The sequence below is a fragment of the Lycium barbarum genome, chromosome 12, assembly GCF_019175385.1.
Source record: "Lycium barbarum isolate Lr01 chromosome 12, ASM1917538v2, whole genome shotgun sequence".
In the NCBI taxonomy this organism is placed as follows: Eukaryota; Viridiplantae; Streptophyta; class Magnoliopsida; order Solanales; family Solanaceae; genus Lycium; species Lycium barbarum.
The window spans coordinates 70,881,216-70,900,199 of NC_083348.1; the positions used below are offsets into that span (position 1 = coordinate 70,881,216).

The 18,984-nt window shown below is 31.9% G+C and overlaps 1 protein-coding gene across 1 annotated transcript; it reads left to right on the forward strand.

The window, feature by feature from the left end:
* The first annotated feature begins 8,542 nt into the window (after positions 1-8,542).
* On the forward strand, positions 8,543-11,178 carry LOC132624005 (trans-cinnamate:CoA ligase, peroxisomal-like). Its single transcript, XM_060338820.1, has 2 exons — positions 8,543-9,074; positions 9,256-11,178. Exons 1-2 carry the CDS (start codon positions 8,877-8,879, stop codon positions 10,792-10,794), a joined length of 1,737 nt encoding a protein of 578 aa, XP_060194803.1. The 5' UTR covers positions 8,543-8,876; the 3' UTR covers positions 10,795-11,178.
* The last annotated feature ends 7,806 nt before the right edge of the window (positions 11,179-18,984 follow it).

Genomic DNA, 18,984 nt, shown 5'->3' on the forward strand with positions numbered 1-18,984 from the left:
TTTCCTTGTATGTTCACCCTGAACTTTCACGGAACAAGAAAATTATTGAATTAGACAGAATATCTACCACAGTCTCCGTCCATTAATTTTGACCCATATCCTTTTTTCCATGATTCAAACATGAAGATTTCTAAGTTTCTTTCTAACTCAATTTGAATTTGCAGAAATTACATAAAATTTTATTTGGAATTATAGATTTTATATTTAAAATGATTTTAAAAAGTATCCAAGAAAAAATTATTAGACTCTCCAAATTGTAACTGTTAAAAAAATAGGAAAACATATCTGAAGAAGAAATGGCTTTGAGGCGTGGAAGTATCGACCTTCCTTAAAGAGATATTGTCCCTATACATATTACGGAAAATACAAGCTTCAAGATACAACAAAGCCTGTGTTATATACCTATAGATTTTTTATAGTCACATCATGAAGGAAGGGTCTTATTTATAGAGTTAGAAAAATGACTATTCATGAACAGACATGTCCATTTAAATTCATATTTTAAATAAAATCTGAAAATACCAAGACTTTTGATATACAATGTCTTCAAACTCTTTTTGCCTTATGTTGTTCAAACTCTTTTTGTCTTATGTTGTGGGATAATCCACTTCATATATATTACAAATTATCTAACAGTAACAATATTATCCTGTCCAAGACCAAAAGATATATGAATTAAAATTCAAGAATATCTTTACAACAATAACTATGTCTTAGTCCAAACAAATCGAGGTCCGCTGTATGAATCTTCACTTCTTCATTTAAGCTCATTTCGAATTCTAATCACAATTCAAGAAAATCTCTATTTTATGGGAAAGACCAATAAAAATATATAATTCGGATATATGTTGATCAAAAGTAGAAATGTACATAGAGTATTTAAGAATAAACAAGGACACTTATTGACTTTTGCTGACAATAGAAATTACCTTTTAAAATACAAAGTCAGCAAATATTTTAATATTCCCAGTTTTCCGATGTTTGTTTAGTTGGAATAAAAGAAAGTCAAGAAGGGGTGTAGTTGCATGTGGAAGCATGGAATTCAACGGTCTCTCATGCAACTTCTTGCGTCTTTCGATGGCACTTCAATCCCTTTCTTTTAACACGAGTAATAAACTTTAGTGTTAAAAGCTGCATTTTGTAGTCAATGAAAGTCATGCCTAAGTGTACTTTCTCATAGTACTAGATTCTAAATTATACTCCTTCCGTCTCAATACATTTATCGTAATTACTAAAAATACTTATTTTAAATTATTTATTATTTTTAGAGTTTAAAGAATATTAATTAATCATTTTTTCTTATTTTATCTTGGTAGAATTTTTCTTGAATACTATAAACTCCTTCATTAACACATAAATTGATTTGAACACGGGGGCAAACCCACATATAATTTATCGGTGCTCGAGCACCCACTAACCCCAACGTAAACTATTGATATCTCTATAGAAACTTTGAAAAATATGGCTATATTAAATCAGCAGCACCCACCGAGCTAAAAGCTTGGTAGGTGCTTTGGTTGGGAGGTTAGATTAAAAGCCTGATTTTTATGTCAGGTGCAGGGTTCAATACCCAAGGTAAGCAAATGCTTTTTAATAAACTCATTATTAACTTTTACTGCTTGAAGTAAATGTTTTACTCTTTTTTCTCCATTGCAGATTCTTTTTCCTTATTTTTATATTTTATTTAATGGCTTTTCTTTTTGCTTGGTTTCAACTTAGTGATTCTTATTTTTTTAAAACTTCCTTTTTTTCCAATACAGACTACAGAGTCTTCCTTTTTTTTTTTTTTTTTTTTACTTTGTTTACTTTTATGTCTCGTTTTAAATTTGCTTTTACGTTTATGTAATTTTTTTTGTTGTGACAAAAAGAGAAAAAGAATAAACTACCAAGCATATTTTTTGTTTTTCCTGAGAAATCTTGGTGATTTGGCTAAGAAATTCTTCGAGCTAATTCATTTTTTTTTTAGTTTGAAATTTTTTCCTATATCAATACTATTAATCATAATTTTCTCAATACTTGTTTATTATTACTACATTTAAATAGTTGTGCACTTATACAATGTGATTTGTAGCAATTTTATATTTATTAAAAAAGTGAGCATCCACGAGCTTAAAATTCTGGATCCGCCACTGTTTGAACATTTAATGTAGAGAGATAATAGCTTAGACATAAATAAGGTTAAAGTAGTAAAAAAAAACCTTCTAATCATTGTTTCTTAAGGGGCGTGTAAACCAAAAAAGCGACAAATATTTTGATACAGAGAGAGTACTAATTCAGTCAAACTATACACAAATTCGTAGTGGTCTTTCTACTTATAGCCTGTTTGGTCAAGCTTCTAAAATCAACTTATTTTAAAAAGTACTTTTTTTTTAAAAGTACTTTTCAAAAAAACACTTTTGGCTAAAAATAGTTTGTGTTTGGCCAATTAATTAAAAAAACACTTTTGAACAACAATTAGTGTTTGACCAAGTTTTTAAAAAGTGTTTCTATTTGTATTTTTCTCAAAAGTACTTTTAAAAAAAGTGTTTTTGGACAAAAGCAGTTTTTTTAGCTTCTGAAAAACTGCTTCTGCTACTCCCCAGAATCACTTATTTTCTCCCAAAAGCTTGGCCAAACACCTCACTTTTTTTCAAATAAGAACTTATTGAAAAAATAAATATTTTTGGCAGGAAAATAAGCTTGGCCAAACAGGCTATTAGAATGCTGGTTGAACACACACACGTGTGTCTTTTCGGTAAGCACCTTCAGCCTCCAATCTTGAGGTTGTGAGTTCGCGTCACTAGGGGAGCGAAATGGGGAACTCTAAAATATATAGGTCTTTGCTTGAGTTAGTTTTAGCTTGTACACTGTGTTTGTTCTATTTTATGTGAGACACTATATTTTTTAGTTTGTCCAAATAAGATGACATATTTCTCTTTCTGTTATTCCATTTTATGTGAGACATTATATTCTTTAGTTTGTCCAAATAAGATGACATATATCTCTTTCTGAAAATTAGAATAATTAATTTTAACATTATCATTTTACCCTTAATAACATAATTTGTTGGGACCCACTTAATATAAATGATTATTCTTTTATAGGAAAATAGGGAAATAAAAAATGAAAAGACATTTATATCATCATACCCACGCATTTAGAAGGATAATTTTGATATTTTGCACACATTTGACTTACATGTACAAAAATCTTGTTTAATTTTATTTAATTTAGTGCACAACAAATAACTTCACATAAAATAAATCGGAGAAAACACTCAATTTTCGGTGACGAGAGATGTGAAGTGGGTAGTTGTGGCCTTTTTCTTTTCTCCCTCTTTATCTTCCAAAATGTATAGAATGGATAGGCAGTAAATAGTGAGAGAGACTTTTTTTGTTTTTTGTTTTGGAATTTAAATCCCGCAGTAATTTATAAAATGGTGTGAAGTTGCAACTTGCTACTAGATTACAAAATGTTATTTCTGCCTTATCTTTTTCACGGAAGTTCATGGTAGGTGAAAATACAAGGAAAAGAAAGAAACTTATTTTGTATTCCAAAGGGAAATTCTTGAAGTTATTTTGTGTTCAAAGGAATTGAATTTAATTAAGCAGGAATAAGGAAAGTCAAGAAGGAGTTTAGTTACATGTGGAAGCATGGAACTCTTTGTCTTGCAATTTCTTGCATTTTTCGTTGGCAATTCGAACCCTTTCTTGAACACTAATTAAAAAATTGTCGACCCTATTTTTAAAAGCTAAATTTTGATTAGTCAGTAGTCGTTCATAACTGTCCTTGTTTATGGTACTAGATTCTAGATATTATACTTTGGTCAAATTATATACGAATTCTTAGTCGTTATTCTGCTGATGTGTTACTAGTGGTAGTTACGGATTGGGGAAAAAAAAAAGGGGGGGGGGGGGGGGGGGGGGGCATGTAGTTCTTTATTGTAGAAGGAAAAATGGTCAAATTTTGTCTACGTCTTATTAGGTTTTTGGTCTGATATGACTATCGCCTTTAGTAAAAAGTCTAGTTTTCACCCTTGACCCCTAGCTAAGCTAAGATTGCGGTAATTTCAAATCATAATCAACAGTTAAAAGGTAAAATTGGTTTTTTTTTTCTACCAAAATTTCGATACGTACCCATTTCGCGTTGGAGTTTCATATGAGATGATTTGCTAACGATCGACAAGAATATGAATTGACCAAAAGTATAATTGCAGATAAAATTGAGTAATTCTGGATTATACATAAACAAATTCGGAGCAAATTCGATCTTATAAATAAAAACATAGATACAAAAAATTTCGCCTAATGTTCTTCTATTCTATATCTCATACTTTAAATTCTACAATATTTCTTTCCCGGACTTGGATTTCTATTGAATTTATAATATATTAGTGATGAATTCTATCATACACTACTAATAATGATATAATAGGATTATATATAATTTTTTTAAGGACAATGAATACACAGAGCTAGCGGAAGGAGGAGGTGTATTTTTTTTTTCCTTCCTCTCTTCTGAAAATGACATACCTTGGATCGAATTTTAAATCATGCAGCAAAATGATGCATGTAAAATTGCAACGACTAGATTGCAAGACTTTTTTCTCTGTCTAATCATTTTCCATGAAAGTTCATGGTGAAAATACAAAAGGAAAAGAAAGAAAGTTATTATTTCCAATATTCAAAAGAAAAAATTATTGAAAATATAGCTTCAAACAAAAACGCAGAATAAGATGACACCTTTCTTGCATTTCCTATGGCAATTCAAACCCTTTCTTATAACTAATTAAATAATTGTTGACCCTTTTTTAAAAGCTAAATTTTGATAGTCCGTAGTCAATGTCGTTCCTAACTGTCCTTGTTAATGGGACTAGATTATAGATTATACTTTAGTCAAATAATATACGACTTCTTAGTTGCTTTTCTGCTAGTAAGTTGTAGTTATTATTATTGGTAGTTAGTGATTGAGAAGAGAAAAAAAAAAAAAAAAAAAAGGGGAGTAGTTCTCTATTGGTAGGAGGAAAAAAATGGTTAAATTATCAGAAATAATTGAGCAACCTTGTTGTCCCATAAGTTTTCGATCTAATATTATCATGATTGCCGTTAGAAAAATGTTTCGCTTTTGACCTTATCCCATAATGAAATTGAAACCTAAAGTAGTTTGAAACAATACTTAAAATTTGAGAGATAAATTTGAATTTTTTTTTCGCCAACAATTTGGCAGGTGGAATCCACCCATTTCGTATTGAAACTCTGCACATGAGATAGTTTGCTAATGACAAGGATATAAATTATCAAAATTGAGCAATTTTAACATATAGACAAATTTGAATATTTTCCCTTGATAGAATACAGAAAGAAATTAGATGTACTTTTAAACACTTCGTATACAAATATAATTATTTTTTATATGTAATTTATATGTAACTTCTTCAGTCATCCAATTAAGATTTTTATTTAGTATTTTTATTTATTCAAACAATTGTAATATAATAAGATTACAAGGACAGTGAATTCACAGGTAGGAGAAGGGTGAGTTCTGTTTTTTTCCTCTGTTTGAAAACGACATTTCTTGGAAATTTAAATCCTGCACCAAAATGATGCACGTAAAGTTGCACCAACTAGGATTGCAAAATGTTTTTCTATGTTTAAACATTTTCCATGAACTTCATGCTGAAAATACAAGCTGGAAAAGGCAAAAAACATTTTTTTTTCATAATGCAATGGCCTTAATCCTCTTCCACCATAATACTAGAAAAATTTCTGACAATTTCACAGTCCATATTGGTCTCAAGAGACAAGAATGAATAATTGACAAGAATTGGTGATATGCTCAAGAGCAACAATTCTATCTGTCTTTCACCACTTTGTTTCTTCTGCTATTAGACTTTTCAAAGTTCTAATGATATTTTTCTTCTTGTTTCTTCGCCAAAAATTTGGGGTAATTTCATGGATAGTTATTTAACTTTTATTTTATCATGTAAAGTCGTTAAATTGTTTTTTTGTAACAAAAAAGTTCGCTCAAGCTCTAGATATCATAAATGTTACTAAATTATTTTTCGTAAAAATAAAAATCAGTCTTCTTTGCCTATGTTTACAGGAAAACGACCCCTTTATATTTCCTCCGAACAACTATATATGATATTTAGGGGTGTTCATGGTTCGATTTGACTCGATTTTTTGTTAAAACCAAACTAAATCAAATTAATTAAGTCAATTTTTTTTTAATGTTCAAACCAAACCAAACCAAACCAAACCAAACCATTATAGTATAAATTCTATCGGTTTCGGTTTTTGCAGTTTTTTCGGATTTTAAGAATGTATTAATACAAAGAACCTTTGAATTAAATGGTAACTAAATACGGCTTTGACGTGATCCATTCAAATCTAAAAATCTTCTTTATTAATTCATTAATTTTATTTTGGTATAGGCCTATGGCTATGGGTATAGGAATTATAGAAACATAACATCTATTTTTTATAATTCTAGTTACCTCCCTATATATAGCCTTTTGATATTACGCAGTCCTCTGAAATTTTTGTTATCTAGAGCCTAGACTCATCGTGTTTATGAAGCATTGAGAAGAAAACACAAAAGTTAAAACGAAAAATGATAAATAGAAAGACAAAGTCATCTACCAAATCTTTTTAAATTCCAATTGTCATTTTCTTCCCTTTAATTTGTTACGGATAAAATTCTAGTTTATTAGTAGTAATTCAGATGACATGTAAAAGAGGGAACCGTAAAACTGGATAAGGGGAAAAAAATTATTTTACCTTTAGCATATTTTTATTTTATTTTACCTTAAACTTAAATGGGCTACACTTTTTTTTCTAATTATTTGAATTGATATTGGACTTGATCTAAGCTAAAATTTTGAAGAAGATATATATATATATATATATATATATATATATATATCTATCTATCGGTTTGGTTCGGGTTTTTTTTATTTAACACCAAACCAAAGCAAATGTTATCGGTTTCTTAAAATTTAAAACCAAATCAAGTCAAACCAAACCGGTTTTCAGTTTATTAAGTCGGTTTGACTCGGTTTAATGATTCAGATCGATTTTTCGGTCTCATTTGAACACCCCTAATGATATTTATATAAAGTTGACTAACTATTTAGTTACAAAATACTCACTCCAGATAAAAAAGAATGTTCATTTAGCCTTTTTTCTTAAGTCAAAAAGAGTTATATTACACATTGAACACTCTTAATATATATACTATATAAATTCGAACACCTTTGACAAAATTTCTAGTTCCGTCACTGCTTATACATGTGATATATGAATGAAAAGTATTTTTTAAATTAATTGGTCAAACACAAACTGCTCTTGATAATTGTTATAATTTTTTGGAGAGAGATGCCAATGTAGAAAATATGAATGAAAAGTGTTTATATTAATTTTATTAATCATAAACCTTTATATAGGCATATAAATTGGGTGGTAGACTCCTTCTACAGTAAAAGTATTATAACTAAAAAATTCAATATTTTACTAAATCAACTATAGATTTTTTCTACAATTAAACAACTAATTATTCTAGAAAATTATACCAGTAACAGATGCAAAATCCAACATTAATAATTTGTCTTTCTGAAAATTGTAGTTGTGCATCAATGAGAAAAAAATATCCCTGCTCTATCATTATGGAGTAACCATTCTGTAGACTTAGAAATCATAAATAGTGTCAGACAGACGATATAAAGAGCAACAATCAGTTACATCCGTTATATTTGATATTTCCTTTATTTCGTGGATGGGGAAAGTGCTATGGACTATTATAAAAGTAACACTATTTAATCTCAAAATATATGATAAGTACGAAAAGCATTATCTTGTTCCAGGAAAATATCCAGAATCTGTGGTGGGAATGTGTCAGTAAATTATTCTACTAGTGTCGCACTAAAATCATCTTTATTTATTTATTTATTTATTTATTTTTCTTTTGGTAGTTATGTCACATATGGAGCATGCTGGAGTATATGAAATCAATTGACATGTACGTTTAGACCCCGATAGTTTAGTCACAACACGTTATGATATGGGACAAAATAATTCTTTGTTTTGACTTTAATTAACAACCCATTTTACGGCATCGTCTATTAATTACTCCCTCCGTTTTAATTAACATTAACATGGCACCATTCGATTTTTTAGAATCAAATAAATTTTTCTTTTCCCTTAATTTTTTGATATATTTTTCAAATATTTTGACTTGTTAATTATTGTGACTTATAATACTTTTCACGCAGTTTTTTAAATATGTGAATTTTATTTCAAAATTTTTAAATGTTCCATGTCTGAATTTACGATCAAAATTATAAAATAATTGGCTCTCAGAAATTCGAATGTTGCCATATAAATTGGGAGAGATTGAATAATTGTTTGTGTTCTTTTCTGTTTTTTCGGTTTGTCAAAAATGAAGTGGCTCTGGGTAAATTAGTGAGGTCAAGCAGCAAAAAATTGTGTGAAAACTACCAGGTGATCACTAGGATATTTCAAGGTCAAAAGTTGTTATATTTCAAACTGAATTGTTTGTGTGTTTGTGTGTATCTGATTTATAGGTCAATGCATATGGTTTTCGTATTACACATTCACTGCAGCTTCCTTATTATTTCCATTTCTTTTTAGTTTTTTTTTTTCATTATTTCAACCTAAACAACCATTTGGGGACCCAAATGGACATGGGTTGAACTTCCACATTTCTGAGATTCTTCACTATATATAGAGAACCTATTAGCTGCATTTTTTTCACAAACTCTATAGACTATCCTTGCAAATCTTTTCGAAAACAGAGCATTTTATTACTAGTAGAAAACAATTCAATTTGGAGCATTTTATTACTAGTAGAAAACAATTCAATTTCCCCTTTTGAATCCCATGGACAAATTACCTAAATGTGGAGCTAATTATGTGGCTCTTACTCCTCTCACCTTCTTAACCAGAGCCTCCAATTCTTATGCCAAACGCACCTCCATTATTTATGCCAATGTCCGCTTCACTTGGCGCCAAACCTACCAGCGTTGTTGTCGCCTCGCTTCCTCCCTCAGGTCCTTAAACATTGTCAAGAACGACGTGGTAAGTGTACCAATTCAACCTTTTAACATGATATGTATCTCTTGTTGACATATTTTTGGAATTAGTACATGACTTTTGTTTCGTTAACCAATTGGCACATCCAAATTTAAACAAGAATACAAGCTAGCTTTTGAGAATATGGTCATATGTTAATGTTGTTATTTTCTTTATGATCCTGTAGGTCTCGGTCCTGGCACCAAATGTACCGGCCATGTTAGAAATGCATTTTGTTGTGCCAATGGCAGGAGCAGTGTTGAACGCCATCAATACAAGGCTAGACCCAAGAAATGTTGCTCTTATTCTAAAACACTCGGAAGCCAAGATCTTTTTTGTTGACTATGAATACGTCGACAAAGCTAAAAAGGCCATTGAAATTCTAATGGCAGACTTTCAAATGCCGATGCCTCTCGTTGTTGTCATTGATGACCTCGACTCCCCTACTGGAATTCGGTTCGGGGAGCTCGAATACGAGCAATTGGTGTACCAAGGCAACCCCGAATATGTCCCTGAAAGTATTGATGATGAATGGGATCCGATTACTTTGAGCTATACATCAGGTACAACTTCAGAGCCAAAGGGAGTTGTGTACAGCCACAGAGGTGCTTTTTTAAGCACTTTGAGTTTGATTTTGGGTTGGGAAATGGGCACTGAGCCTGTGTACTTATGGTCCCTCCCAATGTTTCACTGCAATGGATGGACTTTCACATGGGGAATAGCTGCAAGGGGTGGGACCAATGTTTGCATCCGCAATACTACAGCCCATGAAATCTATTCCAACATAGCGTTACACAAGGTAACGCATATGTGCGCTGCCCCTATTGTTCTCAACATAATCCTCGAGGCCAAGCCACACGAGCAGCGCCAGATAACAAACCCAGTTCAAATACTGGTGGGGGGTTCACCCCCACCAGCACCACTTCTCGAGAAAATCGAGAGGCTGGGGTTCCACGTGGTCCATGCCTATGGGCTCACCGAGGCCACTGGACCAGCCCTGGTGTGCGAGTGGCAATCCAAGTGGAACAAATTACCCTGGGAAGATCAAGCCAAGTTAAAAGCAAGACAAGGCCTGGGCATACTAACACTTGCTGATGTTGATGTGAAGAACTTCAAGACTATGGAAAGCGTGCCTCGTGACGGGAAAACAACAGGGGAGATATGCCTGAGGGGAAGCAGTATCATGAAAGGGTACTTAAAGAACGAAAAGGCGAATTCAGAAGTATTCAAGAATGGTTGGTTTTTCACAGGAGACATGGGAGTGATTCACCCAGATGGGTATTTGGAAATCAAAGACAGATGCAAAGATGTGATCATTTCAGGTGGAGAGAACATAAGCAGCGTGGAAGTAGAAAGTGCAATAACGAAACATCCATATGTAGTAGAGGCCTCTGTTGTGGCCATGCCACATCCTAGGTGGGGTGAAAGTCCATGTGCCTTTGTTATCTTGAGGAACAACTCCACGATTAAAGAATCAGACATCATAGCACATTGTCGGAAGAACTTACCGGGATTCATGGTGCCAAAGAAGGTTCAATTTGTGGAAGAGTTGCCCAAAACTGGAACAGGGAAAGTACAGAAGAATCTTTTGAGAGCAGTTGCAAAGACATTTGTGATAAAGGAAACTGCAAATCAAACAAGCAAGAAATTAAGCCAAGTCAACTGGGAAAAGCCTCGGGTTTACGATCAAAGTCATGACCAGATTCATGCTATGTCTCGTCTTTAGTGATTGAATTTTTTTAATTTGTAGTTAGTGCATGTTAGTAAATTTGTATTCAAAACCAGTAAACCGGAAACTTGAATATATCTTGAAAAATGTAAAATGCATAAAACTGAAAATATTCGAGTCCACAGAATTCACTGTGTCCTTAAGGAATTTAATCCCTCACTGTACCCGAGGTTATAAATTACTTCCTCCCAGGATAAAACGGATATACTTGTTGATGGAGTAGCGGTACCTCAAACCCCACCAACTTTATCGAACGCTAATTCGGCAACAAATCACACGACTATACTATAATTTGTTTTGAAGGAGAAAGAATTCAGATTTTTGTATCTAAAATCTGAGGCAAAACCTTTGAATTTATAGACAATGAAAGGCTGAAATGGAGATGTGCTATCTAAAAGGTGCCTTTTGGGTGCATTAAAAAAGGTAACTTTTCTCATTTCTCATTCACACCTTAAAAATCCTAGCAATCCCCCACATGAATGGAAATGACTCAAAGATTAAAACATGCATAAAAACTATGTGATTTGTAAGCCAGGATTAATTGCGTCTGGATAAGTAGGTTTTCCTTTGAACTTTCCGTATTAAACATATGTCAGATATACTCAGTCAATCGGTAAATTTGATATCTTTGAACTGCCGAGCTTTGGTGTATACCTAGACACCACATGTCACACAACTAACCCTTTAACCGTCTTTAGTTCTCACCATTGTGTTCGTTTCAGCCATGAACACTGCCTGATTTAATGAGTGCGTAGAGCATGGGCCTTTACCTAACATACTCCTTGAAGCAGCTTACACTTCACACAACTTAGAAACCATTAAAAAGCCTAAGCTTTATTAACTCGTTATAAAACCTTAATGCTTTATCCTTGTTTCTAAACATTGTCTTCGTTATGAGAATAGGTTGAGTTAGTTGACAATGTTGAACTGTCATTCATAACTTTGTTTGATCTCTTTGAACCTAGATTTTAGGATCTCACGTCTACTAGGTAGGGTTACCACCATGAAGACGTGTCCTAGGCCTTAAACCCATTCCTTCGATGATCTTTCAACCAACTCTCTAGTTAGGCCTTTTGTAAGTGGATCCGACACATTATCTCTTGACTTTGCATAGTCAATTGTGATAACTCCACTAGAGAGTAGTTGTCGAACGGTATTTTGTGTCCGTCGTATATGAAGAGATTTCCCTATACATAACACCCCCTACCCTTTCCTATTGTTGCTTGGCTATCACAATGTATGCATATAGGTGCCACAGGTTTGGGCCGGAAAGGAATATCTTCTAAGAAATTCCGGAGTCATTCAGCTTTTTCACCGGCTTTGTCTAGAGCTACGAACTCAGACTCCACTGTAGAGCGAGCAATACATGTCTGTTTGGACGACTTTCATGGCAGCTCCACCAATACAAGACAAGTCGATTTACTAAACCGGTGAAGTTTTTATATCTTCAAACCAACTAAAGTTACTAACTCAGTAAAATTTTTATATTCTTTCAACTGAACAGTAACTTGGAGTAGAAAACCACGTAGACTTTAATCTCCAAATAGCGGAGTAGAAAACCACAAAGATTTTAGTCTCCAAAAAGAGTAACTTCCCTTTGTCTGAAAAGAGTACTTCTTTTTCCCTTTAAATGAGTTACTTTCTTTTCTCTGAAAAGAGTAATTTTCTTCTCCAATTTTCATAATTTAATTGTATTTTACTATGAAGAACTCGATTGAGTATGAGGTTAGCTATAAGAATAGCTTCCCCCACAAGTTATGGGATAAACCAGAAATTCAACAAGACATTCATCATGTTACATCGAGTTACGGTTACATTTTTGCCATCCAATAAGTGTATCAAAATTTAAAATTCACGCAAGTACACTTACTGATAGAAGTTTAAGATGTACGTTACAATTGATAGACCATGTAAAGTTTCAATTATTTCTATAATTTATGGATCTTTTAGACCATTGTCTAGAAATCTATTTCGACAAATTGAAAATCTTACGAAAAAAGTTAAATTAAGGTCTAAAATTTTATAAGTTTTTGCGAACATTAGAAGACAAAATCAAATATTTTTTTAATAATATTGAGCAATATATAAGCAGAGAGTAGACCCTAAAAAATTAATTTCTTCATGAGCTATATTTACACAACTTTTAAAAATAGAGAAAAATCTAAATAATGACCTAAAAAGGAAATATTTTTGTAAATCAGCTAAGCAAAGAAGCAGCTTGATCACTGGGCTGGGAGAAATCAGGAAAGTTTGCCATTTTCAGCTGGAAAAATATATAATCACGAGAACGATTATATAGTAAGAAATATTCTAAAATTGGAGTAATATAATATAGTATTCCTTCCTAATACAATTTGCAGTCAATAATTATAAGATATATTTATTTATTAGTATAATCGCGTAAATCTCTATATAGGTATGTAAAATATGTATATATAATATAAAAAATACACTATGAGGGGGAGTCTTAGCGTAACTGGTAAAGTTGATGTGATGTGACCGGAGGTCACGACTTCGAGCTAAGAGAACATTCTCTTACATAAATGCAAGGTAAGACTGAGTATAATAGACCCTTGCAGTCCGGTCCCAAAACCCCGCGCATAGCGAGAGCATAGTATATTGGACTATCCTAATGTAATATATACACTATCTATACACTGTGTACACATTTTATAAACTAGATAATTGTATGGTATTTGATTGTAATTTTCTCTTCAATCAATATTATCAACAATAGTATATCGCAATAGTGAATACTAACAAATCAAAAGAAACACTTAACTAAGCCATCTCCACATGTTTAGCTGTAAAGACCAGATTCTTCTTCGAGACTGATAATGAAATGTACGATTTTAGAAAATGAGTGAATAGGTACGTTTAGGGCTGTTCACAGTTCAAACCGAAAATTTAACCAAACCGAATAAAATAACCGACATTTGATTTGGTTTGGTTTGATTTTAAATTTGAAAAACCGATAATATTTGGTTTGGTTATAGTTATAGTAAAAAATAACCGAATAAATAACCGAACCAAACCGATAATTATATACATAAAATTTATAATTATTTATATGTATAATATTAGCTTTTCATAAATAATTAAAGATATTTTATACCTTTTAATTATTAATTTAATTTTGGTCTACTTATTTTTAAGGCCCATGTCTTAAAAGAATATGTCCAACAATCCAAGCTCAACTCTAATAAGTCGTAAGCATAAGGGTTGTTTATATTTTGAAACCTCTGTTTGACTTGTTCTTTTGAATCTAAACTGCGTTACAAGTTTGGTCCACCTGATTTGCCAACAGCGTGTCTTTCCCTCAATATGCAGCAAAGTTCACCCTTGTGGGCCGTGAGGAAAAAAGAGCTTCATAAGAAATTTGAAGAATGTAGAGAGAGAATATTTAAATTGTCACGGCTAGTCATAAACCGAAAAACCGAACCAAACCGAACCAAACCAACAATAACCAAACCGGTGGTTATTATTTTACTTGGTTTGGTTATGGTTTTAGACATTTAAAAACCGACTAAATTGATTTGGTTATGATTTTAACCAATAACCGACCCAAACCGAACCATGAACACCCCTAGGTACGTCGCCTTTTTGAGTGGCTAAAATCCTTCACATTAGATAAAAGGGGGACACAACATATATACTCTAGATACAACATCGACGGAGACCGCGTACCTAATAGTGAACATACAAACTCCATATAACACCGATGGAGACCTCGTACATGTAACTATCAGGTAAAAATATATTCTTATCCGATAGTATTTTAATTACATCATATAGATGCATGGTATATGTTTCTAATAAATTATTATTCAATTAATTATGAATAATTAATGATAATATATATATTTATTATCACCTTACTAAATCTAATCATAGTAAATTCGATATAATTTGATATATATATATACTTGATCGATACGGATAAGTAGTATTTACTAAACTATTAAACCAATAATAGTGATGACACTGGCTCTCATCATTTAGATCGTGTGATATGAATTAAACTAGAGTGAATGTATCCGCGTTTCGTGCGGTCATAGAAATATATATTCTTAAAAGATATTAGCTGTATTAAAAATTTCGGGACAGAGAAAAAAATTATTAGTAATTATATGTTGTTCGAAAACAATATTATTAGTTATTGTAAATTTTAATATTTATTATTAATTATATTTAGAGACTTCTGACTTTTAATAATGAAAAATTTACTGATTTTAATTATTTTGTACAATAATATTTTAAGACAATAATATTTGAAGTAATCCTACACAGATATTTGGGGCTTATGCATGTCATGTCAACTTCCCAGTCCTCATACTGTTTAAATAAAGATCATCAAAAAATATTACTTATTTTAAATTATATTTTTTTTAGTAATTGTATTTGGACTCTTGCATATAGATAAAAATGAGTGAGACGTTCCTATTTAGTTCTTGTTAAAAAGTTCTTCATGGATAAAATTAAATATCATAAAAATGTAAGTCTATCATTAGTCATATTCATATTTAGATGAGCTTTAATGGGCAAAAGAAAAAAAACATCGGAAAATAATAAATATGTCTTTTGGTCTAAGAAGTGCCACTTCAACTCTTCAATGTGAATAAAATCCATTGTGAAAAATACTTTTCAAAAATATTTGTTATTTTTCTAAAAAACACAATCACTATTTTTTAGTATACTCTTGACAATTTTCTAAAAGTTTTTCATTGACATCCAATTTTCAGTTCTCACACCCTTAGTTGTATCTTTAATTTTAAAAGAGAAAATTTGGCGGACAAATTGGAACAATAAAACTCGATAATCCCACATTCTTATTGTGATATCCAACATGGGACTCTTTAATAGTATTATTGTAATTTTCTTAACTTTCTTTTAGCTTCAGATGAACTTTTTAGAGAGCAAGATTAGTACCCTTCTCTTTTAAAAAAAAAAAAAAAGGATCACGATTAAGCACTCCAAAAAAAATAAAAATTAACGGAACATAATTATTTTTGCCAATCATCGGGCTTTCCCTTAGTCAAGAGATTTTTTAAAAAGCGATAATAAACTCAATTAAAAAAAAAAAAAGACAATGCAACATGTTTTGCTAGCAAATAATTGCAACTTTATTCCTCAAAAAGGAAAAAATAACTGCAATTTCACTAATATTAATACAAAATGAAAAAACATAATTTATTCATGTTGGGCCCATCACAACTTAACTACTTGGGCAATTTGCAGGATTGTCCTTCGCTGGGGTGGTCTTTAATTTTTACCCCTCAATTGGTGACCTTTAATTTTTGCCCGTCGCTAAAAATCCCTTGGTTTTGAGTTCGAACCCCCGCTCAGTCAAAAATTTTAAAAAAAATTCGCAAGTTAGAGTTTTGCCTTCAAAATGCAAAAGTCTGCCTTCCGAATCAAAACTCTACCTTGTGTATTTTTTTAAATTTTCTGACTGAGGGGTTCGAACCCGGAACACACGAGTTTTAGGCGAAGGGCAAAAATTAAAGACCAACAATTTGAGCGGCAAAAATAAAAGACCAGTGCATTTGAAGGGCACTCCGCACAAAAAAAAAATGTAATCACTTCACGTGTGATTCAAAACCAATGCAGCTAGTTTCTTTATATTAGTTGACAATAATATGTAATATCAGCAATATAATAATGTGTAAAGTTGAAATTTTGATTCCATGGGCCTCTGATATTGAGTCTTTTGTAATACTTTAATATATGGTTACAAAATAATTTCTATTGTAGCGTCTTGGAGCAAATAGAGCTGATCATTATTCGACAACACCAAACATACAATCAAACCATTTCTTTGAGTGAGATTATAGGCTTACATAATCTCTTTTGTAACACATAGAAAACAAGTCCGGATTCGTCACTATATATATATATATATATATCTGAAATGACAGGCAATTAAGTTCTCTCAAAACTTCTATGTGATGTGGATTAGTATCCAACTATCTCCAACGAGACAATTAATGGTACAAAATAATAGCTTTGAAAACAGAAACCTCAAAACATGATAAAAGGCCAAAGTGTGCCTTTTGCGACTTTATTTTAGAATTTAAGTTTTGTGTACTGTCAGTGTACAAGATTTTTTACACCATCAGGTAATTTTAAAGGTAATAATATATATATTCTTTTATGTAATTATAATTTATGACAAAGAACATGTTAAAGGAAAATTAAATCCTAATAATAAGTAAAAAAAATTCTTTCCTTTTCCAACATTATGTACTAAAATCTGACATTTTTCCTGTTTTTCATCTCAGTAACGTAATTCTCAACACCAAAATTATTTCATAATTGAATGCTATTTACTAAAGTATTATTTCTTTCAATATCATCGTAAATCAACCATCAAGTAATTTTTCAAGCCTCAAACATTATGAATCTTAAAAGAAATAATTCTACAATATCTTAAACATCTAATCCTTGGGAACTTTTCTGATTTTTCATAACAAAGTGCTGCAAATTCTTATGAATCGAATTTGTAGCGTCAACGATTTCTCCATTAGCACTCTAATCTGGAGTTTCTCGATCAGTTTGTATCCTCAAAGGTGTAGGACAAAATGGTGATGGCATCATCATTCTGAAGTCCCTCAAAAATACATATTTGAGGAAGAGAGAGAGGTTAGGGAAAAGCCAGAGAGAGAAAATGAATTAACAAATTTGAGGAAGAGGGTTTCAAGGGAGAGAGGTTAGGGAAAAAAAAAAAAAAAAAAAACAGTTTCAAAATTTGGAAAAAGAAAAAAAAAATAGGAAAAGTTAGTTAGTTACCTGCTAATGTTATGTGATGGTGTAAAACAATTGTACACCGACAGTGCACAAAACTTAAACTCTTATTTTATTAACTTGTAATAATAAAGTATGGATCTAACTGCAACACTACATTCTTCCCTGCGAAGAACTGGTAAATTCCTGCAAATGTGGTAAGTTTGGTATGCTATGTAAACTACCAAATACTCCGTTTCAAATAAATTGTGCCTTTTGAGTTACAACGTTCTTCTTGATGACTGCAATAGTCAGTCAAATCCCAATTGCAATCTCAATTCTTATGCGTGTGTACCAAATACCCAATTTTATGACATGCAAATACGATATACTTTGTGATCATCACATAATAAACGGCTACCCTAACATTTATAAAAACTGAATTTCATAAATCATAAAGGGTAGAAAATTAAAAGTCGAGCAAGGTAAAAAAATAGAACCCGATTTTTTTGTTTGTTTAAATAAAAAGCCCATACGGGCAACAAATTTATTTAATTAAAAAAAAAAAGTACAACCCGATTTTATCGCCACCGAATCATTTCAATCTTTGCGTGATTTCGCCTTGCGAAAGAACTAGACACTTGCTTTTTCAAACGACATAATCTGTTGGTGATTAAACCAGTAAATCAAACTTCAAGGCCACTGTGATTTTCAGAAGTTCGCCTTTAAAATTTATTCTCTGATAAATTTGACATGCTTAACAAAACAACCAGAAGATACAGCCAGCAGTCTTTTTTATTACTCACTTGATCATAGCAAACAAACAATTTTCTCTCCAACTTTTCTCTCTTTGTTGGATCGTCACTTATTTGTATCATTTTAGCAATTCCCGTGAGAAAAATCACGACCTTTGCAATATTTGTGTCGGTATATCACATCCTTTGGTGCGTTCTCTGATTGTATTATTTGCAATTGCCATCATCGTTAGGCTACCAATAAAGACAAGTAATTGGTTCAAGATTCTTTTTTCCTTCAACGTTTCTATGCTATCCATATACCTCTGCCATCAAATGGAGATATAAAGGAATATGATCCTTTTTGCAGAAAGTTGTCTTGGCATGTACTGGAACGCACATGTATTCAGCAAAATCTTTCACACTAGTATGGGCGTAGATATGTTGAGTCAGATTTTACTGCCTTCAATAAATTGGTTTCTTCATTGGATTTCCTTCACTACCATACTTTAGTCCTTCAACCAAAGTTCTTCGTAGTAATAGGAATATAAGGAAAATTCAGTAACAAAAATGTCACTTTTGGAGATTCAGTTGGTGGATAGAAAACAGATTTCACTTTACCACCGAAAAGTATTAATCAATTCTTCCCCCATCAAATTACTTAGATCACAGTTAGATGCGGGAAATTTTTTTTGCTTTCACGCATGTCGAAATGCCGCCGAAACAGAAA

What these genes read in the sequence shown, in the direction of transcription:
- LOC132624005 (XM_060338820.1), top strand. Translation starts at nt 8,877, where the DNA reads ATGGACAAATTACCTAAATGTGGAGCTAATTATGTGGCTCTTACTCCT. An exon ending in ACATTGTCAAGAACGACGTG is followed by an intron (nt 9,075 to 9,255) that starts GTAAGTGTACCA and finishes ATGATCCTGTAG; the next exon opens with GTCTCGGTCCTGGCACCAAA.